The sequence below is a fragment of the Pecten maximus genome, chromosome 16, assembly GCF_902652985.1.
Source record: "Pecten maximus chromosome 16, xPecMax1.1, whole genome shotgun sequence".
NCBI lineage: Eukaryota > Metazoa > Mollusca > Bivalvia > Pectinida > Pectinidae > Pecten > Pecten maximus.
In genome coordinates, this window is record NC_047030.1 from 10,359,441 (window position 1) to 10,383,407 (window position 23,967).

Here is a 23,967-nt window from a genome sequence, read left to right on the forward strand (position 1 = left end):
ACGTTGGCACATTTACTTGGCACTTCTCGATTAGACTATAGAAGTGCGTAGCTTCTGTAATGATAATATGATGTATCTGTATTGGTTAACATCCTGTATTATGTATATGTCACAGAAAAATACGATGACATTTTAAAGAGGATTGTGTTACCCTTCAATGAAATATTATAACAGGTTACAAAGATCTGACGACTTCAGCATGGTTATCTAGTGCTATGCTAAGGAAAAGCCAGCTACAATATAGTATCCTCAAGATAACCGTCGGCAAGCAAAACGTTGGGCCATTCTAATCAATGCGGCTTTCAATGTACATGCAAAATAAAAATGCTCTCGTTTTTACACGTATTAATTAAATAACAATTAGTTAGTAAATAGTTTAGATATTATATCAAATCGATTATAACGTTAGTGTCATACTCATTAAACGGTTACTTCTTCTTTAAGATAGTGGAATAGGTTTAAGATATAAACACTGATAACTACGGTTGGTATTTCAAACAATGCAACACGGAGAAGCCCAATAGAGTCAATTTGGTGCGAGTGAAGAGCACGTGCAGCGTTCCGCTTACGTGCGGTAAAATATGCATTCATTAGTACCGACCGAATTAAAATGTTATTATTTTGCATTGATTTATGTATTAACAAATCTGGTTGCATAATAGTTATTGTTTCTTTGTTTGAAAAAGACAAACACAAGGTTTAAATGAAAAATCACGGCAAAATATGATTTAGCTAGTGCGGAACTGTTCGATTTCTTCAACATGAAACCGCTAAGGTTATGAAAAAATATTGAAGTTTGTGATTCTCCTCAGTCATGTACCTAAACACCACCTCCCGCCATCTGAAGAATCTCAGTAGAATATATATAACCAGTGTTATGATATACGTCAGATTAATTCAAAAGTTATGAACACCAGACGAAGGTTAAGATAACATCACTTACGTAATAAAGGTATCTTGTCAACGTCCTCGGGACGGATCCATCTTTGTTATCTTGTCGTTATGAGTTCTTATAATGACTATTTCGTTCAGTCATGTGATCTTGCGAATGAATTCGCAACAATTATGATTTTCTTAAGCTAGACATTTCAATAATGTTACATTATGTACAAAATGAAGTTAAATTACCTAGGACAAAAATTGAAATCGGTGTCATCAAGGCCTTAACGTTTCGCTTTTCAGCAATGTCAACACGAAGTACGACTGCACTGTACAGGTGTATTTCTATGGCTGTCGTCCGGGAAAAAAACGAGCTTCAAGTGACGTCCTTGTAATAAAACTTTGTAATACAATAAGCATTGCTATCATTTGGATCCCAGAGGAAGACAACCATAAACGTACCGGCACAAACTTAATACAAATTAAGGTAAATATATCGGCAACTGTAAGACAGAACAACAGGAATCGTGTGTAGTTCTGTATATGTGGTACCTGACGGTACGACCACAGAATAGCCAGGTCACTTAGAATTGCGAGAAATCCGCTGATGCATGTGATGATTGATGATTCTATAATAAAAGAATCAATAATTTAGGTAGTATCCATATTCCCACCCATCAGAATCGTTTTACCTTTGCTTGTTTTTCTAATTTATCAAACAACGTTCAATCCCCTGCACCTGATGACTTCTTGGTGTCACTGTATTCCTAATGTGATGGCACCCGTAGTTTTATTTCTGTACAAAATATTACTTGTACATTATATAAGAATAATGTTAATTGGCATTGGAGGATATATAACTAGTTCGGATTATTTGCATGATGTAATGTATCCGATTTAGAGACAGGGGCCTATTGTTTTGATGTGATTGATTCCTCCCGAATCAATATCCATTATCAAATGTCCAACACCTACTACAGTGTATATTTACTGATGATTGTGACAATCGGTGAGGCTGATTATATGTTTGACTACTTCACAGGGGTACGATATTGGAGCTTCCTGTTTGGTTTTGGATTATAAATCCAGATAAAAACAATGCAACGAAGATATGACATTCCATAATCTCATATTTTGTAATGTTTAAAATGATTATTTGATATCCGTACTTGAGTGGATCTTCAGGCTTAATCCTTTCACCCCGACGGGACATTCAACTTCAAATGACTTCAAAGTTTCTTAAGGTTAAACAAAAAAAAACAAATACGCACTTTAAACCTACCAGAAACGTAAATTAAAAGGCGGAAAAAATGTGTTTCTGAGAAAATACTGAGCGCTGTCAGTTTTGATAACTGTAACCAAAGACTACATATTAACAGCCCATTGATTACGTGAAATCCGTTAAAACGTTATAAATAATAAAAAAGATACGTAATACTCGGGAAAGGAGGGGGATATTTCAGGGTCTGGGACCAATTCTCTAATTGTATAATGTATGTAACTATATTAATTACCTGTATCTGGTTTACCGATCATATTTGTATATGGTACTTTATCAGAATAATCCGCCGACTCTGACAATTTTCTTAAGATGCAGATTCTGATTCCTCATTTTCTTCCTTCTCTCTCATCCATATATACGCTCAGAACAATGCCACACATCATGCATGGACCAATGCATTATTAAGAATTATTCATTTTTCATATACAATGAAGATGTTTTGATGATGATCTACTGTATATAAATATCAATTTGACTTGCAGGGTACTAATAGTTTGAGTGTCCATTGTACAATTCACTGTGATTGAAAATAGTAAACACTGCTTGTCTCCGAGTTTTTGTTCATAAATTCCGGATGTTAAGCTTTTATCAATGTGTCTATACATGTTTGATCTTTTTCGTTTAAATATAACAACTCAGTTAATCGTCCTGTATATTACGTAGGAGGATTACCTAACTAATCCGCCTGGTCAGTTTGATACTGACCTCAGGCTAGTGTGATATCTTTAGTTAAGTGACCCACAGCGCTAAAATATCTCATAATTTATATGTGTTGTATTTAACTTCAGAAATTTTATTATACATTGAATTTCAATATTGAACTGAACTAGCACTTACTTCTTTATCTAAAAAACTACTTATCGTTAATTGTGTACAGGGAATTGGTTTGAATTTGATTATAATACATATATACAATTCTAATTTCACAGTTAATATGTATCCTAGCATTCAGGTTCATTTGACTAAGATTATGCCTTTATGTGATGGAATGTGTATCGTATAGACTACGATAAATACACACTTTTTTCATCAAGTCCAAACTTCCTGGTCGTATCAAATAGAAAAATGCGTCATATGTCTATGTATAGATTATAGCGTAGATAACTATAAGCAATATCGACTTATATATACAGTACATGTCATGGCCGTTATCAATCAATTTCATCATGTTGGTTGCTCAACTTTACAAAATTTCAAAGTGTTCAAGGCTACGTAAAAATACTGATATATATATAAGTCTTGTCAACTTTTCCAATAATTGATAAAATATTGTACTCCGATATTTCCTCAATTCCTACCCCAGGTCGCTCAAACGAAGACACGTGGAAGGCCTTCAAAATATAGCATAAAAAAAAAAGATAATACACTTGTAATTAAAATACCACTATCAATATCTTATTGAACATATTTTCTTTTTTTACCTATTACGTCATTCCTCTTTCGCTGATGACGTCATACTGTATTTGACGTCAAGACATTGTTAAGCCACATTCGAAACTGGATATAATTTTATCACGCTGTTAGCAATGTTAATTTAACAGGTGTTATAACCCTAATATCGGGTTAGTTATATTGTGAAATGGCATTCAGATTTCTAAAACAGATAACAATATATTAATATGCATTTGTTATTTGTATCTAATAGAGAAATACAAATTCTAATCAGTATAATAGTATGCAAAACAGTTTTATGCAAAAGTTTTAATATGATATACGTATATTGATATATACAACAGATGATTTTACTAATAACAAACGTACAAAATGTGTATGAATGGATCAGAACAATATTTTTTAATAACACTTAAGAATGTAACATATTGATCAATATAATTGACGTTGATATATTTCGGAAACTGGTGTCATATCTGTTCTAACCTGTCCAAATATTTCGTTGTAGAAAAGGACACCGAATGAAATCTGTCCGTGTTATATGAACATCAAATATCAATGGTGTATAGCTTCATACGCTTAAATTTTCTTCTTAATATGTGTGTAACCGAGACACTATGACTAATACTTATACGATACATACCATTTTAGACGACTCCCCTTTTACACTTTAAAATGTTGGTTCTTAGCTTTTAATCCGCTCACCAAATATGTCATCACGTCGAACTGAACATATTGCATCTATAATAGTTTCATGTTTGTAACACAGATTTAGTTTTATGATCTATGTAATAGGTATGATACAATAATATTCAAAATTAATAAGCATTGAGCACAGCGAAATTATTTTAAATGGTGACATGGTTCAGATCTGCGAAGCTGTGCAAGGACACCACAAAATCCAATGAAGCATATGTAGACGAGGGATGGTAATTGTTTTGATAATAATAGATCAAAATGAAATTGTTACCTTAATTAGATTATAATATCTTATGGAAATGATGTTTTATTATTAGGAAATATTTTTGAAGTTATGGCAAAATATTAACAGTTAACATTTAATTATACCATGATTTTACCAAATGATATATATATACATGTATGATACATACCAAGCACACTTCATTCTACCAATGCACTTGGAATATATACAAGAGTGAAATAACTTATTTTCGATAGTTATTATCTTCCGCGATTCTTTGACGATCCATGGCCTTTCATGGTGTTGGATTCTCGGTTATTTTATCATCACTAAATACATTAAGATGATTTTTTTTTGTTCTATCACAAACAGTGTTTGAGTGAATACGGTTAAAAGAAAGGTCCCTGCGCAATTTCCTGATCCAAATCAGTAGCGTATGTGCCCACTCCTGGCATAAATCGCTGCTCTTACTCTCCTTAACATTGACACCATGACGGTGTTTAATGCCCTTTGCTGGATATTACCCCATTCCCGAATAAGGACCTGAGTGAGTTAAGCGACGTTATATGGAGCGTTGAAGCGCATCCTAACCATCCTGTCTAGATCGTCCCACAAATGCTCAAATGGGAACTCAATTTCTGGACTGTATGATGACCAATCAAGAACTAGAACGTTGTTTTGACCAGAAAGTCACGACAAACCCTTACAGCATAGGGCCTCGCGTTGACTTGCTGCAACGTAAGGTTACGTTGATTGATAAGAGGAAGAACGTCTTGTCTGAAGACATGCTCCTGATATCTTACTGCTGTAAGATTACCATCGATAACCACGAGTAGCATTTTCTCGCCTTGGTATATCACTGTCCATACCATAACAGACATTCCCCCGAATCTGTCGCTTTCTGTTACGCAAGCGTCAGAATATCGCTCACCACCACGTCGATTGACACGTTGTCGTCCATCGGACCTGCAAAGCGTAAGACGGAACTCGTCAGTGATCAATACGTATCTCCAATGGGCTAACCGAAACCGATTATGTGCACGTGCAAGCAGCCAATGGCTCGACTCTGCCCAAGTGGCGAGCAAATGAAACATAGGGCATGTTGTCGCCTTAAATAGAATAACAGCAACCGATTTCTAACCGTTCTTGGACACACTGGCCGACTACGAATGCCGACAACGTAACGTGCCGTCTCCATCGCCGTCTGAAATCGGTAACGGAGGTTCGAGAAACGTACGGCTCTATCTTGACGTCACGACGCAATGCGCAACTTGACGGGATATTGCGTCTCATGAACACCATATTGCTTGGCTAAATGGCATTGCGAATGCTTCTACATTATCAGAGCAATGACCCTACCCTTATCGATTTTACACAAACGCGGCATTTCGCTGTGCAATCGTTTCGAAAAGAAATGTTGTGTAAATGATCTGTACTGTTCCAGTGTTCGATTTGTAATAATTTACCAGCACATATTGTGCAAGGGAACCCCGAATGCACGATTTATTGAGAAATCTGCTGGAGGCATGCAGCGTCGGGTGGGGTCTCGGTCGACTGAGTTTAACTGAAGAATATTTGCACAGTCAAGAAGTAAAAGCTCAGTGTGAAATTTAATTGAATCTATACCACGTATCTAAAAGTTATCTTAGAAAAACCGAGCTTGCGTTTCTTAATTCCGCTAGTATATTAAATTATGCATGAACCCAAACACTTCAGGGCGCATTTATAAACAACATTAATTAAGTCGGCATGTTGTTCATTACCTATTCATTTATTCGTACAGCAGAAGCATCACGCCTGCGTAAACAATACTTCCTGTGATATATGTGTTCACGTAGTTCCGGATCGAGTGTAAAGAAAAACACGAAGTTCCAAAATGCCTGTGAGCTGTCCCCAAAACACTGTATATAGAGTAATATATCCGCAATCGTTTCTCCTGGGTGGACATCAGCAGTCTGTGAACACATATAAAAGGATTGTAGATAATTGATAGAGAATACCAACATAATAACGAAAGCGTATCTCTAACTAAAAAAAATAAAAAAAAAACCAAAAACAAAACAAAAAAACAAAAACAAAAAAACAAAAAAAAAACGCGAAGGAAAATAAGACAAGGTACTCCGGAAGAGTAAGAATTTTCTGCTTCATCGATAACATCGGCAATACAAATCTAAGTCGAATTCAGGTTAAGTCAGTTACATGTAGATGCTAGTTAAAGCGTGCCAACGGAACCCATAGATATACGAACAAAATTTGAACACGTCTGACTTCATGTCGCCAATTGAAACAGATAATCTCCGAATTAGAACATGATATCGAAGTTTAATCTTCTCCGTGATCTCTATCAACCTAGATATTTCAAAACCTCGTGATGTTATTTTTTCTTTAAGTGGTCGACATCTGATCTGTCACGTAAAATACATATACAACAAACTACATAAATATAGATAACATCTTTAAGATATGATAACATTTATATACATGTAGCAATTTAGCATTTTTTTTTAGTGAATATTGATCAATTGGAAAACCACGAACTACATCCTGTATGTGTGTATTTTCTGAACGTGCGACAGCATTAACAAGAATCAAACAATCCTTACAATGATAAACAAGCATGTATATACATCCCATGAAATTGGATATTTTGACGTGAATCGATACTTTTTGTATTGTTTTTAGGTCATGCAGTCATGTGCGTTACGTGTACGTTGTCATTTATAAAACCTACCTCTAATATAAACCTTAGAGTCCCCCAAATCCGTGCTACTAGAAGAAAGAGCCATGATATCTCAAATATGTCATCAGCATCTCGAAGATTGGGATCTGCATCGCTCCAGCGGAGGAATCTGTGGCGTCGGCGATTCTGAGGATATAGTTAAGCTGGGAATAGCATTGATAACTGGGGGTTCTGTGTACATGTGAAATGTTGACGACATAATAAACCACAATATTCATTTATTACAGTCTAATCAGACTGAAGATTATATGCGATTACCTCTCTCCATTTGAAGAACTTCAGCAGAATATATATAACCAGAGTTATGATATATGTCAGTATCTCCCAGCCTTTCCCCGCAACAACCTTCCACATCAGCCTGTTGTTGACATCACTGTTGATCCAACACCAAGGTCCACTGCCAGAGTAGTCATCTTCACCAAGGGCACCGTAACCCAGAGCAACACTAGTGATTGTCACTAGGGAAAAACATAGAAAAAGTAACACAACATCAGATCACTAACACAGATTATCTAGAGCCGAACTCATTATGTTAATTCGGGAAAAGAACAGCATAACAGCAATTTTATGCCACGAAAGTCGCACAGCATCACCGAAGGGTTAACAAAAACATAACACCACACTTGGACTTTGGATTCGTCTCCTGTTGGTAGCACATAAAGGAAACATGTAAACGAGTTACGATACCATTTTCCATCTGAAAAAGGGCAATATTCCGTTCACCATAGTTGGTTTATATATACATACATATTTTAGGAAGCATTTCAATAGGTCAGGCAAATATGTTGGAATCTTGGCGAAGAGGGGGGATACTGAAAGAGATGGGAGATATCATTGTAATGTGAGCCAAGATATTTTCACCAATACACGATCATATCATAACAGTACATGGATTCTATTATAGTTTTAGATTAGTTTTGTTTCTTTGTTTAAACTGTATACAAACAATAAGAGCTCCAAAAATATGACAAAAGATAAGTATGTGGTCTTCAAACAATACTGTCAAAATACAATTAGTATACTGAGCATGCTACATGTATTCTTTACGGTTAATTCGTCCTTTCATGGCGCGCTCTTATGCAAAAGACAAGAAAATTAGTGGAAAAAAATGATACTATTTACCTGGAACAAAGATCGGAATCAGTGTCATTAAGACCCTAGTTCCAAGCTTCTTAGCAATGTTAGCACGGAGTGCGACTGCGCTATACAGGTATATTGCTATGGTTGTCGTCCAAAAAAACGAACTCAATGCTGAAGTGGTTGTAATGAAACTTTGGACAATACAGAAACCATCGTTTTTTGTTCCAATGTTACCATTGCTTAACCATCTAAATGTACTGATGAAGTTACCGTATGCGGTAAAGATGTCAGCCACTGTAAGACAGACCAGGAGATATCGAGTGAAGTTCTGTAGCTGGGGAAACTGTCGGTACGACCATATAATGGCAAGGCCGCTTAGAACAGAAAGCGACGCACTGGCACAAGTAATAGCAGAAGTTGTTAAATACAGCTGAGAGGCCATACTGTCGTTTATCCTTGATGTCACGTTGTTCCCAGTGTCACATTTCTGGAACAAAACACAATTACATGTTTTAGAGTGGAACCGAATCTGTCAGTGTATCAATAAAGATAGGTAAACTTTCCCGTGATAGTTCTGTAAGTAGAAATGTAAAAGAACGAAAGAAACCAATTTCTTCTAGACGAAATGCTGCAGGTTGTAGATAACTTGTGTAAAAATGATTACTTGCTCTCTTTATCAAAGGACAGGTCTTTGATATGGGACTATGTTTTGAGCAATGCATGTTAATACAAATATGTCATTTGCACTAAATAAATGCTGCCTTACAGTTTAAGTTCATTACAAACAAATGCTTCTATCTTAAATAACGGGAATACCAATAATGCTTTAGAAGGTCTTGCCCTTAAGCTCAACAGATATATTGTCAACTTAAAATTCAATAACATCGACATTATAGACATACTTTATTTCAGTATGAAAATAAAAAACTATCATTCTGGTCAAAGGCATTATCTATTTTCAAAAAAATATTAAACAGGACTTCTAATATGGTCTGTACGCTGGTATAGTGGTTATTTTAATTTATTTTGTCAATACCGAGTAGAACGTCACAATAACTACCGCAGTATTAGGTAACACTAAACTTAATGTTTAACACTATAAGTCTGTAATGTGCCTCTTATTAAGATACCTGTACCTATATGAATCAATGTATTTATCACAGGAACAGGTACCTATATGAATCAATGTATTTATCACAGGAACATGTACCTATATAAAACAATGTATTTATCACAGACACATGTACCTATATAAAACAATGTATTTATCATAGGAACATGTACTTATATAAATCAATGTGTTTGTCACAGACACATGTACCTATATAAATCAATGTTTTTGTCACAGACACATGCATGTAAAATATTACTTTTAATATATATATATATATATATGATAATGGTTGGGTTCTGTGGAAAGTGCACATTGATTCAAACTGACATACTATATACGACCTTCACCAAGAAACATTCATCTTTAACCTATCGTGTTACTAACTTTGATATTTTACATCTGAAACATAATAATCCGTGAAAACGTTGTCGAATTACTCCTTCAGAACATCATTTGCTAGTTGCTCCCTCAGCCTGTCCAGATTTCTCATTAAACTACGGAGGAGAATGTGTATATACTCGACTGTCGCCATGTGCACTCTTTAGTAACAGTGATTCCCTACAAACGTATCATCTGTTTATAACTGTATTCCTATAAACAATGATTCCCTCGGGGAATTAATATATACCTCATATATACATAAAGTGATTCCCTCAGGGAATTAATATATACCTCATATATACAAAGGTGATTCCCTCGGGGAATTAATACAAAACTCAAATGTACATAAAGTGATTCCATCAGGGAATGAATACTTACATCATGCATATACATAAAGTGATTCCCTCCTGGAATTAAAACATATCTCATATATATATACACTGTAAGGTGAATCCCTCAAAGAATTAATACATATATACATCAGGTGATTTCCCCAGGGAATCAATACATATATACATAAAGTGATTCCCTCAATGAATTAATACATATATACATAAAGTGATTCCCTCATGGAATTAATACATACCTCGTATACACATATAGTGATTCCCTCGGGGAATTAATACATTACCTCATATATACATAAGGTGAATCCCACAGAGAATGAATACATATATACATCAAGTGATTCCCCCAGGGAATTAGTATATACCTCATATATACATAAAGTAATTCCCTCAAGGAATTAATACATACCTCTTATCCACATACAGTGATTCCCTCAGGTAATTAATACATACCTCTTATCCACATACAGTGATTCCCTCAGGGAATTAATACATACCTCATATATACATAAGGTTAATCCCTCAGATAATTAATACATACCTCATACAAGGTAATTCCCTCATGGAATTAATACATATATACATAAAGTGATTCCTCCGGGGAATTAACACATACCTCATATATACATAAAATGATTCCCTCAATAAATTAATACATATATACATAACGTGATTCCACCAGGGAATTATTATATACCCCATATATACACTGTACATAAAGTGATTCCCTCAGGAAATTGATACATACCTCATATATACATAAGGTTATTTCTTCGGGGGGCTAATACATACCTCCTATATACATGCGGTGATTACCTTAAGGTTATGACAAATTGACACATACCCAATACATACAATGAACTTATCATGGGAATTAACATTAAAAATGAAAGCGGAAGTGAATTTATCTGATAAAATAGTCATCTATACAGAAACGTAGACTTAACCTGTGTCCATTCGCCGAAATTGCCAATTCCGTGAGGACATCATTCAGCGACAATAATGTCATTTGCTCACAGATCCAACAGTTGTTGAAATTTAACTTCCGTTCGGATAATATCGAAAACGTACACACATCACGTAGGCCTACTCCAAAAGTCTTCGGTAACGTAAGAGGGTAGACAACCCCTATAGATTTCCTGATACTTTTTATCATCCTGACCAGGCAATCGACGGGGATATTTTTGATATCAGATGTGATATTAGCATGATATCATTTTTATATTTAGGTTTACCTGTATACATATGTAGAGAACATCCCCGATTATCATCAATATTATATTGACTACTGTCTGCCATAGTGCTTAAAAGTAAGTAATGTGACTGATGTGTTTTTAGGAATGAGAAAAGGGATACATACATGTATTACAATTACTAATATCTCGTTAATGTTTCTTAACAGTAAGTATTGTTAGAAATTCACGGCTATTTTGATATCAAACGTATATTATACATTTATAAAAAAAAACACATTTATTTTAAATATATGAACAGTGTTATGTTAGAACAGGCTTATTATTGTGTTTATTAATTATGTGATACCGCGGTATCTATTGTGATGTTATACTCGGTATTGATAAATTATGTTGACAAATACTCTTGTGAAGAACTTTACCGGCATAGACCAGTAAGTGGTCATTGTTCTACAATCTGGACGTACATAGACAAATACTAATTATTTGTGAATTACATGCTAATCCGACTAAATGCAGGTTAAAAGAAGAAGAAGAAGAAGATAATGCATTTGGTTGACCAAAATATATTTTGAATTCCTTGCTTACAATATATAAGCTGAGCTTGATGCCAGGATCTTTTGACAGATAATTGATATAATTATTATGATCCACCTATTGAATAAGTTAGATGCATATGTTTAGAAAAAGGTTAACTGTTAGGCAGCATGTGACTTTGCATGTGTATACACTATCTATATACATGTACGTGTATAATAATATTCATCGAGTACAACTACGACAGAAAATTCAAATTTTGATCTTCGGATCACCAACACATAGTGCATATGATACATTGTGCTAATTATTTGATATATAATGTAGTAACACAAATGACACAGGACTTCTTCCGCCTGAAGGTTTTGTTTTTGTTTTGTTTTTTTTCATATACATGTACGTATTTTCCTGTGCAAGAAATTTATGTTATATATTATCCCGGTAAAAAAAATGCTTAAGACATCGATCCTTCAACAAAGAATAAATAAACATTTTGAAACAAATAGTGAATGGCTTCTTTAAAATGCATTATTTACCATTATGGGTAAACTGGCAGATTCAATTCCACTCTAAAACATGTAATTGTGTTTTGTTCCAGAAATGTGACACTGGGAACAACGTGACATCAAGGATAAACGACAGTATGGCCTCTCAGCTGGATTTAACAACTTCTGCTATTACTTGTGTCAGTGCGTCGCTTTCTGTTCTAAGCGGCCTTGCCATTCTGTGGTCGTACCGACAGTTTCCTCAGCTACAGAACTTCACTCGATATCTCCTGGTCTGTCTTACAGTGGCTGACATCTTTACCGCATACGGTAACTTCATCAGTACATTTAGATGGTTTAGTAATGGTAACAATGCAACGAAAACCGATGGTTTCTGTATTGCCCAAAGTTTTCTTACAACGACGTCAACATTGAGTTCGTTTTTCTGGACAACAGCAATAGCAGTATACCTGTTCAGCGCAGTCGCACTGCGTGTAAATATTGCTGAAAAACCCGGAGTTAAGTTATCGATGACAGCTATTCCAATAATTGTTCCAGGTAAATCATTCTGTTAGTTTGCTTTGTACTTGTACATGTATCTTGTTTGCTGATGGACTCGATTATTTTAGCGGGCTGAAGTTAGCAGCGGATTCGTGTTTCGTTATTGGGGATTCGAATAACGAATCCGCTGCCAGCAGCAGATTGGGGATTCCCATATTTATAGTATACATGTATTCTCTTTAAAAAAAGTATTGCTTTGAAGATATTTTCCGTCGTGTCCTTTAATCCATGATGTATGCGGAATCTTACTTTTTTTAAACATGAAGAACTTAAACATATTTAATAAAATTATACAGTATTTGTTCTTAATTGCGACCCTTAGCATTTTTGGGGGTTTGTATTTTTTTCGAGTTTTGTTTTTGGTCGCCTTCTATCATCAAGACTTTTGAATCACTGGAAGGCAATTTGAATGAAAAAAAAGATGGCGAGGAGTTATAGCTGTTATAAGAAACATGGGCAAATAATTAAGCTCAATTTGCAGTTCAATACATGAAATTATTGGAAATTAGATTTTTATAATGCTTTCTATTTTTATTTTCCCTATATGTACAAGAATAAAAGTATCTTTTCATAGGTAGGCAAATTTGCCATATCACTCTTATAAACTCGATGTTGTTTATTTTTCTGATAATTTCAGTGGTTTCTTGTAAATAACTCGTGGATATTTAACAGACTTAAAGGGCACTAACGGGATAGGAATCTAACACTTACTGTATTCTACTGTATCGTTTGTATATCGTTAAATATAGTGAATACAATGTTACTTTCCCCTAGTAATAATCACTGTACAGGGCTGACTGTGTATCAAAGTGCTATTGACGTTCTGTTTTATATGTTTGTGTTTTGACACTGCTACATCACTTTCCCACGTAATAATAATTCTCTGTTGTCTCCCGTAGTAGTCATGGCTTCTGTTGCTCTGAGTTACGGTATGAAGTTGAAGTTCTGTTGTATATGCTGTACTTCGACATTGCTATTGCTACCAAATATACACACTATAGAACTAATAAGTTATTTCCCCATATAGTAACCATCACTGGTGTTGCTCTGGGTTACGGTGCCCTAGGTGAGGACGACTACTTTGGCAGTGGACCTTGGTGTTGGATCAACAGGGATGTCAACAACAGGCTGATGTGGAAGGTTGTTACGGGAAAAGGCTGGGAGATAATGACATACATCCTAACTCTGGTTATATATATTCTGCTGAAGTTCTTCAAGTGGAGAGAGGTATTTAAATGAATCCTGAGCTCCATAATATTAAAATTAAATAAGTTAATAAATCAAAAATAATAAAAAAAAAACTCCTAACTAGAATGATTGCTTTATGCAATTTAAGGGATCCCCACCATGCAAAAGGTGGCAGTCTTTTGGTTTTATTCCGTCCTGTTTTCCTGGCAATAAGAAACAACTGCATTCCTGAGATTATTTAGTTAAAGAACCTTTTGACACGTCGTCATCAAGTTGATTAAATTATGGAGTGTTATGCTTTCCCTTTTGCAGGGTAAGTCATAGATATCTCATCTCTTGAATAATATTGAAACATTTCTGTACGTATATACCTTTACTGCTAATAAACATCACGGTGAATTAAAACGGTCAATTAACACATTAAATGTATTGCTATTGCAATGATCTGAAGCTTTTGACTTTTTCACTTTCATCTGTGGTTTGGTATTTCTGTAGCATTCCACATCAGAACCGAATCCTCGATTTTGTGGGATATGCTATATCCTTAACTTAAGCTTACCTTATCTATCAGAGTCGACGACATAACAGACAGTTTAGCTGGAGTGACACGGATCTCAGTCTCCGAGATGCTGATGAGATATTTGAGATATCATGGCTCTTTCTTCTCGTTGCGCGGATCTGGGGGACACTAAGATTTTTCTTGGAGGTAGGTTTTACGGTGATTTTTTTTTTTTGATTTTTGTTTAAAGTCCTATTGACAGCTAGAGTCATTAAGGACGTGTCTGGTTTAGGAGGTGGAGGAAAGCCGGAGTACCTGGATAAACAACCACCGACCTACGGTCAGTACCTGGCAACTGCCCTACTCAGGTTTCGAACTCGCAACCCAGAGGTGGAAGGCTAGTGATAAAGTGTCAGGACACCTCAACCACTCGGCCACCTAGGGCCCCTGGTTTTACGGTGATGCCAAATACAATATATAAAGATAGCATACATGCCGGTATTGCTTCATGGTCAAAAGTCGTCATTTTATTAGTTGACTGTATTACTTTAATCAGATTATCAATTTTTATTGAATACAATGGAACCTGTCTTTTTCGACCACTCTCCTTATAACATGCTTTAACATGCGATCATATCGATCGGAACGGTGACATGTTTTATTGTCATTACCGACACTGACCTTTCCGGCAAACTGTCATTACCGATACTGACTGTTCCGACACACTGTCATTACCAACACATGGACTCACTCCTCAAGAGACGGTAAAGTCAGGTTTCACTGTACCGGTACTATTTTTACGCTATATATAATGATATTAATGCGTTGTGCTTAATCTAGTTTGAATGGTGCTTCTAGATTTCTAGGAACAGTGTTCAGACTACACTCACGTAGTTCGTGGCTTTAAAATCAATCAATATGAAAAAAACTAATTCAGTCAATAATCGTTTTAGTTAATGTCGCATTTCATATATTCATGCTTTTTTGTTTTTGCTTTTTTTTTGTTTCTTTTTTTGTTTAGCTTCTATTCTCTGTGTCCACATTTTTGGTCCCAATTGCATCTCTCTAGATTCCTAGAAGGATGATATAAAAACTATGCAGTTTGATACACATTCTTATGCAAATGATCCAATGCTGCATTTCTATCATGATGTGATACCAACTTATGTGACACCTCTATAATACTACTTTATGAGATTTTGCAGACTTTCGACGTCCATCCCGGAGATAAACTGCAGAATACATTACTTTGTATGCAGTGTATCGGGGACAGTTCACAGGCTTTCTGGAATTTCATATTCTTCTTCACGCTCGACCCGGAACTACGGAAGGAGATCCGTCACCTGATTTGTCTTAGATTACATGGTCTGGTTCACGTGCATTGCTCTTTGTGAAATGTTTGACAATCTTTGCAGGTCCGATGTCTGTGTATCTTGCTTTAATGTCTCTTTGTTCTTTCGATTTGACGAATAACTTCACTAATCACCAAGGATGTTGGCATTGTTTGATTCTCATCGACCGTTGATAATTATCGGGTCAAAATGAATATGTAATGTAAGTAACATTTACATTTGTTTGCGAGCACTACCAGAAAAAAAGGCATTTTTCATATGTGGTCTGGAAAACAATTATTTCCATGCAGATGCGTAAAAGAATTTATGGAAGCGCCTCAACGGAAGGAATCTAGCAGAGGGATGCAAGTATGAGGTGTTTTTGGCTGTGAGTAAAACCGTGTTACGAACTGTTGTGCTGTGAAGCATGGGATTATATGTCATGGCGTGAACTGAAGTGAACTGATATATAATTTGTTGCGTATGAACTGTAACAATGTTGGTTACGTGCTTACTTACTGTTCATATAACGTATAATATTGTTAATATAGTTTCATTTAAATTCAAACCAATGCTTTTGTTGACACTACACTGTAGAAGCACAGCTACCCAAAAAAAGATCCACTTTAAAATCTGAGATCGTGCCGTTTGAAATTTTTCATTGCACGCACATGTTCCCGTGGATACTAATCAATGACTCATTCCATAGTTTTATGTATTTTCCCAATGCTAATACTGTAATCGAACATATTTGGTTTACTCAAATCTTACAACATAACTCAATCTATACAGGTAAACACAAAAATAATCTGGCGAATCCACAGTTCTTATCATAAATAATAGTTTAAATAGTTAGCAACTAGCGCATTGATAGTATAGTGGGATGCCTATAACGCGAAAAGCACTAAAATAATATTACCGCTGAAACGTGCGCGTTTAGGTAAATTATTAGTTAAGCCTGCTATTTGTATCATACTCATTACACAAATCATTCAATCACTTTGTGACAATTATATAACTCTTAAAGATGTAATATGTTGAGTTCAATGCGATCATTTTCAAACTAAAAATGAAAAACTAAAGAGTGGAGTCGTCAAAATTATATGCTTTGTGAAAGCCCCAGTGTCCGAGTAGTAAACAACTAAATCAGATAATTTCAACTATATAAAGTGATACCCGGTAACTATTTAATGTTTTTCTGAACACGGATACATTTCATTCGGTGAATTTTTTTTAACCGGGATATTAAGACGAGTAACGAATACTGGCCATGACGAATACATTGTATGTAAGGTATTATCGCAATCATTATCTATACAATAAAACGTGTCATTTATATATACCTATATTATCATATACAAATAGAGATATATGCCGATTTCTTTTTAATCTCACCAGGAAGTTTGGACGTGGTAAAAACCCGTCCACCTATTATAGTGTATGATATAATACCCATCTCGTAACATACCTGTGTAATAACAGTTACAGGACGGAGCATGTCATGATTACAGTATCACCCGGACAGTAAATTATTTATATTATAATGAAATGCGAAGCGATGCAATTTTCTGTACAAAATACTAACACCATAAAGATTAGTCCCCCATGTATTTTGTTTCGCTCAAGATAGCACACTATTGATAGTGCCTTTATGAATGGTATACTGATGGAAAGGAATTTAGAAATACCCATTACCCACTTCATCAGTATTCATTGTATCACCTCATTCGGATAATCGTTTACCTGATTACTCGGATCTAATCAGTTTTCACAACGTCGAGAATGCGTAGGTTTTGTAGGTAGATGTTAAATACGAGACATGTCATTTTACCGTATAGCTGGGTGGTAATAATAACGCCATATACGTTTTCGCCAATACCACCATCAAAACAAATTAGGGCCGCGGTGACCAAGTGGTCAAGGTGTCTTGATACTTTTTCACTATCCCTCCACCTCTGGGTTGCGGGTTCGAAACCCATTTGGTGTAGTTACTTGGTTCTGAGTGTAGGTCGTCGGTGTTTCCCCGGGTGTTCCGGCAGTCCTCAGCTTCTATAACAAGGCACTTCATTAAATGACCCTGACTGTTAATAGGACATTAAACAAAATAAACCAAACCTTCCAACTGTCAGAGCCTCTCGTTGTATCTATTAAATTAACATTTCATGAATAATTGATTACATCCCTCGGAAATTATGTAGTATCTTTCCCGGTGTCAGTGTATGAGTTGTCGGCGATGTAGCATCTTAAAGATATAATCCGAAATTTATCATGTTTTCTTTGGAAATGATCGCAAAAAATACCAAAGTGAGCATATCTTAAAGAACTAATTTCATAATATATACAAAGCATACAAAGTGATGAATTGGTGCAATCATACAATTGTTGTTATAGAAGGAATTAATACTTTTCTCTATTTAGCGACTGACTTTCATTCATTGGATATGGGATGGATTAAAAAAAATACCCCAAATAATTTTTTGGAATAATTTTTAGGAATGTGCCTTTCCTCGTTTGCAAATATGTAACTTGCTCAAAATATACCTTGCAGTTGACGGTCATTCGTCAGGGATAACTTATTCCTTATCGCTTTATCGCATCCATTTGTTTAATAAACTTACATTACAATAAACTCGAATGTTCACCAGAAAAATTACTTTTGTTGGCCTGGATAAAAGCACTTGTGTGATCGGACCTTTGAGCAGGTATAATGTCCGACCTTTGTCTCAGTCGAAGGTGTGAAACTGATGACTGAAAGTACATCATCACGTTCGAAAATAGAATACTGTAAGAGTATATATTTGATAGGTATTCTTAATTCTGCGGTTTTTCGCGTGGGCAGAATGACGCTATAGTATGACTGCGCTTACTGCAATTTCCATATATACTTTAACAAATAACGTCGATACGTCAAATCAGCATTACGCTCATCTGTGAAAATATGAAAATCCGCTAAAATATGAATGCGCAATATATTAGTACAATTTTCAGTACTCATCCTATCTATATGCCACAGATACCACAGTCTGAGGGGAATACACGTTTAGCACGAGGCTTTGTAGTAAAGAAGTGACGGCACGATTGAATTGTGCGTCATGACGTTTTCATATTACAGTGGAAATATGAGCTGTTTTTCCTTAAGTAGTAAGGGGAAGGTTTACATATCTAAACTGAATATTAATGGATTGTAATTGTGAAATTTTGGGGAATATGGAAACCCTGTTAATAAATGTCGTTCTATATACTGAATGTTTAAACGATAGAATATCTGAAGACTTTATAAGATACATTTATTTACCTCTATCATTTTATGTTATTCCACCAATTTACCTAATTAAGGAAGAACCATGTCAACAAATTTTATTATTATACAATAATTGAATGGCTCTATTATCTTGCAAGTTTTTTGTGCAATCCGCTGTGATTGCAGATTGTAGACTCAGCTGGTGGGTTTTAATCATCAAGGCTACTCGTAACGTGCATACAACGTGCTACTTCTTTTGAATAGTGGCATGGCTCAGCATATACAGTTGCTTTGTATTCTTTCCAAATCCAATATCAAACATTATGCCTTTGGGTGCTGTGGAACAGCCACCTATAGCTATCATCGCCGATCGGATAACTCGTACACACTCAGATACTGTGCTAAGTCTCGGATTTTCCAATTGTCAATTTATAAGTGAAAGGCTCCGATTGTTTCTACATTTGACATATGAAATGAGTTTTAAAAAGTAATTCTGCATCATTCAGCAACCACATGCTTTTTAAAGTAAAAATTAAAAAAAAATCCTTTAAATTACATAGGATAATCATCAGCAAAACATCCAGTAATGCACGTAAAAACCTGTCATCTGTCATCTCTTTTTCTGCAATTAGATATTTATATGCTACTTCTTTTCTTTGTTATTTCTATCCCTCATGCACAACGCCTATGAGTGGCCTTGAATTTATTAATTAAAAGATAATTCTGGGTATCAACATCCTGGTTCTTCATTAGAATCATTGGTGATAATAGTTCGCTTGTCTTTTGTACAATTCATCATGTAGTTCAGCGAAAAATGCCAAGATTAAACGTTAACAAATAATCACAATTGATGTATGGTAGAATATATACCAAATGTTATTTAGTGGATTGAGAACCTTTCAGACTGCTTGACAACTGTTGTCAATAGTTAAAGTACATTGTCTATCAGAACGATACAATTTAAGGTCACCAAGATTTACCGAGAACAGTTATATACAACTATGCACTTCACATACTGTGATCCAGACGCTGTAACTTATTTGTTTCAGTGTATAAAGTCATTGTTCGTCAAACGTTTTATTTCCGGCATGTCGTAGAAACTTCAAAAAAAAAACTAAAAAAAAAACATAGCTGATAAAAAGAGCATGATTTATTGCTAACGACCTTTTGGTATTCTTAAGAGAACGATTTCTTTCAATCAGTGCTGGTGATCGGCATATTTTGAAGTTGAGGGGCCTTTAACTCGAGTTTTACCACCTTAGAGAAATCTCTTAGTGCTGTTTGGATCTTTTATGGATTAAATATGACTTTTAATCGATCAAGTTGACGTCCGAAATGTCAACACGATTTTTTTAACCGCGTATAGAACCTGGACTTCTGGTATTACTTTGATACATAAGAGAGGAGATTATACAGTGTTTAATATTGTAAGGAATGTTGTTTGTTTTGTTTTTATTATTTGTTCGTTTGCTTTGTTTAAAGGGTAAACGTCCTCGCAAAAACAAGCTTGATCCTAATAGATTCGACATCATATTGCTATCCTATCTCTAGATATCTCAACGGACGTTGTCATTTTACAGAAGGGAACCTTTGACTATTACAGTCTTGTGCTTACATCAAGGGATTCTGCACACCAATCAGAAGCTTACCAAGATGTATACTTACATGCTACATGTATATTCTGTTTAAGATGACATACTACTCAGCAGCGGGTGTTGATAAAGGACTGTCATTTCGATATTACTGTCGGGAGTTTTCCATTTCGTTACATTAATATGCACCTATCTATCTGGTTTTCCTTAGTATAATGTATACATACATATTCAACAGGTACTCAGATTATTACGATTTTAGTGATAAGTATATGTAAAATGCCGACCTTAGCCAGACAAATTAAACATAAAAAGACAACAGCAAAGATTAGAGATCGCCATTATCTGCATATTGAGAACTACACATGTACACCATTTGGACTACGATAATTGTTTTCGATTGTTTTTATTCAAACTGTTCATTTGCATATACTATGCCCTAGTTTATTGATTTTCTCCTTAATTGATATTTTGTTTACATCTCAGTATTACCCTTATAAGTATATATGATGTTGCCATAATGGTCACAAAATTATTTAACTGACATTTACCTAATGTTTGGGAATGATGGATTATTGACATTTTTATCATGTGGCAATAATGGCCACGGCACTATCGAATTGCCTGTTAGATTGAAACCAAACCGCATACACCTTACAGTATGAAGTTAATTATCACATTGAAAACTGACATTACTCCACAGTATGGCTTACCGATTTATGGATATCACTATAATATTTGAAATTGTATTATTTTCCCATCGCCATAAAAACGATCAAAAATGCATCCGTTGCATCTAAGATATAATCCATCCTCTTTTTAACTTAACTATTTTTTCTAGTACTTTACTGTTTTTCGCCAAAACATGAAATGCTATAGACTCTGACATTCGCCGAGACAAAAACTGTTGTTAACTAGATCAGTACTTTCAGCTTTGTAGTTTTTATTGGCGAAGTGAATTTACTAACCCGTTGTCTGAAAAGTTTTACTCTTTACAAAGGTTCAGTGTTGTGTCAAGGATAACAGTGTTATAAAGTGAGATAGATGGTACGTAGCGTATGTAAATAACCTTAGCCGTATAGAGGATGTAAAGTACCTGTACCAAAACAATGATATATCACTCAGGTAGGTCGTGCCCTAATAGTTCTAATTGTTGAAGTGATGAAAGGTTATGATCCTGGCAATTTCCGGTCATAGATATATATATATCTATTGAAGATTTTTAGAATATGACATGAGAAGTCCATTGTGTAGATCTGGTATAGTCTATGTCTCGGGCAGAGCTATATCCGGTGTAGAAGACGCATGCCCCATATGTCCTAGACGACGCGTCGTGGCATGCAGATATAATGCCTTCCGGAAACACTAGGTTACCCTTGTTTTTATTTTCTTGTATCAGGTATTTGTGAGCGTTTTCATCTCAAATAGGTTATGTGAAATTCTGGAATTTGACCACGGATTTCAAGGTGTGAAGCTCTGAACCATGTTCTGAGATAAGATTTGATGCTGCTGCAGTATTATTTGTCGCTTCTGACACGTGATCAAGATAATCATATGACGCTCTAGTATGCTTCAGTAGCAGTTACTACCACTTCAATGGTGTTAAATGTTTTGCTGATTTGGTTCCGAATCACCCGTTACAATGATCCAGGTTATGTTTTTGATGCTATGTTAGTATGTTTCTTAAACACCCATTACAAAGATTGATAGATAAATTACATTTAGTGATACTGGTTAAATAAATAGATTTATGTCAGCCTGTGATGTTTGTTTATCTTATCATTTTTTATTGTATTGATGCTATGTCCCAATCCTCACTCAGGGCGTTTAAGTTTACGTATATAAGGCCATACACCGTTCGTGCATGGTGGAAATTTCCCAGAGTTGGTCTGACCTGTGGTCAGCCTATTACGCAAGTGTGTGGTCATTGATTGGCCAACCAATCAGTAGTCGTTTAGCCAGTCTCTGGACCAATCTCTAAGGGCATTGACTCTTCTTTGTCCTCAGTGGCGTCATTACCATACCACAAGTTAGGTGTAGTAGAACTGCTGTACTTTTGTTGGAAACTTTTACTATAATTTTCCAATTTCCCTCCCAAGTTTATCCCGCCCATTACATACCTTTTATCGCAATGAAGGTAAAGAGTACTATATATAAAATACTGATTTTAAAACCTGTATTGTACTGTTTATGTCAATTTTTAACCCCATCTTTGCTGTTAGATTGAAAATGTTGATTTCTCCTATCTTATAATTTGTTGGCGTATAACATTAACTTTATTATGTAATTGATATTCAAGTTGAAATTTGATACGTCATTAAAAATAAATGAAATTAACAACACATATTAGTCACTAGTATTATTTGTGCATTTCTAGCGGCAAACACAGCTGCTGTCTCTCGGCTCAGTTTCTAGGAAGAGATGACATAAAAGATAATGTCATACTGGTCTATGTCTGAAGCACCCGTTAATGGTATGTTGGTATGTTTTTGAAGCACGCGTTGCAAAGATCCATGTTTGGTTTTTTGTTTTAATGGTATGTTGGTATGATTCTGAAACACGCGTTGAAATGATCCGTTTGGTTTTTGGTTGTGGTGGTATGTTGGTATGTTTCAGAAGTATGCGTTACAAAGATCCATGCTTGGTTTTTGGTTTTGATGGTATGTTAGTATGTTTCTGAATCACACGATACAAAGATGCATGTTTGGTGTTTGGTTTTCAATGGTATGTTGGTTGGTATGTTTCTGAATCACACGATACAATGATATGTGTTTCTTATTTTTTTCTTCTGTTTTTTTTTGGGGGGGGGGGGGGGGGGGGGGGTGTGAGGGGGGGGGGGGGGGTTGTGTGAGGGGGATAATGGTATGTTGGTATGTTTTTAAGCACATGCTACAAAAATCCAGGGTTTAATGTTTCAGACAAATGTACCACAATGTCCCAGATATATCTTAGACGGCACTATGGTACTTGCCTGATTATTGTTAGATTGTGCCATGGATCATCAATATATCTGGATCTTGCAACTGAGTCACAGATTTTCATAGAATGATGCTATTATATTTATCATCTAGTTCGAGCTTACATTTCAGGACTAATTTACGTGAATTGTACACGGAATAAATAAAAATCAGTAATAACAATTAACTTTTTAGTTTTATAATCACACATGTTTATTTTTCCTGTATTTGTATTATATATTGATG

General features: G+C 35.3%; 2 protein-coding genes across 5 annotated transcripts; one reads left to right on the top strand and one right to left on the bottom strand.

The window, feature by feature from the left end:
• Positions 1-3,932: 3,932 nt before the first annotated feature.
• On the bottom strand, positions 3,933-11,245 carry LOC117345277 (G-protein coupled receptor 157-like). Of its 4 annotated transcripts, none has more exons than XM_033908325.1 (5): positions 11,085-11,245; positions 8,566-8,782; positions 7,474-7,673; positions 7,207-7,341; positions 3,933-6,430 (listed from the first exon to the last, which is right to left on the bottom strand). In XM_033908325.1, exons 2-5 carry the CDS (start codon positions 8,735-8,737, stop codon positions 6,239-6,241), a joined length of 699 nt encoding a protein of 232 aa, XP_033764216.1. In that variant the 5' UTR covers positions 8,738-8,782; positions 11,085-11,245; the 3' UTR covers positions 3,933-6,238. The 4 variants fall into 4 exon arrangements, with proteins under 4 accessions (XP_033764216.1, XP_033764214.1, XP_033764217.1 ...); XM_033908323.1 differs by having other exon boundaries at positions 8,338-8,782; XM_033908326.1 differs by lacking the exons at positions 8,566-8,782; positions 11,085-11,245 and adding exons at positions 7,963-8,027; positions 8,338-8,431.
• Positions 11,246-12,471: 1,226 nt separating this feature from the next.
• Positions 12,472-16,487, top strand: LOC117344630 (G-protein coupled receptor 157-like). Its single transcript, XM_033907458.1, has 4 exons — positions 12,472-12,910; positions 13,941-14,140; positions 14,673-14,807; positions 15,806-16,487. The coding sequence occupies exons 1-4, from the start codon at positions 12,511-12,513 to the stop codon at positions 15,992-15,994; spliced, it is 924 nt and encodes a 307-aa protein (XP_033763349.1). The 5' UTR covers positions 12,472-12,510; the 3' UTR covers positions 15,995-16,487.
• The last annotated feature ends 7,480 nt before the right edge of the window (positions 16,488-23,967 follow it).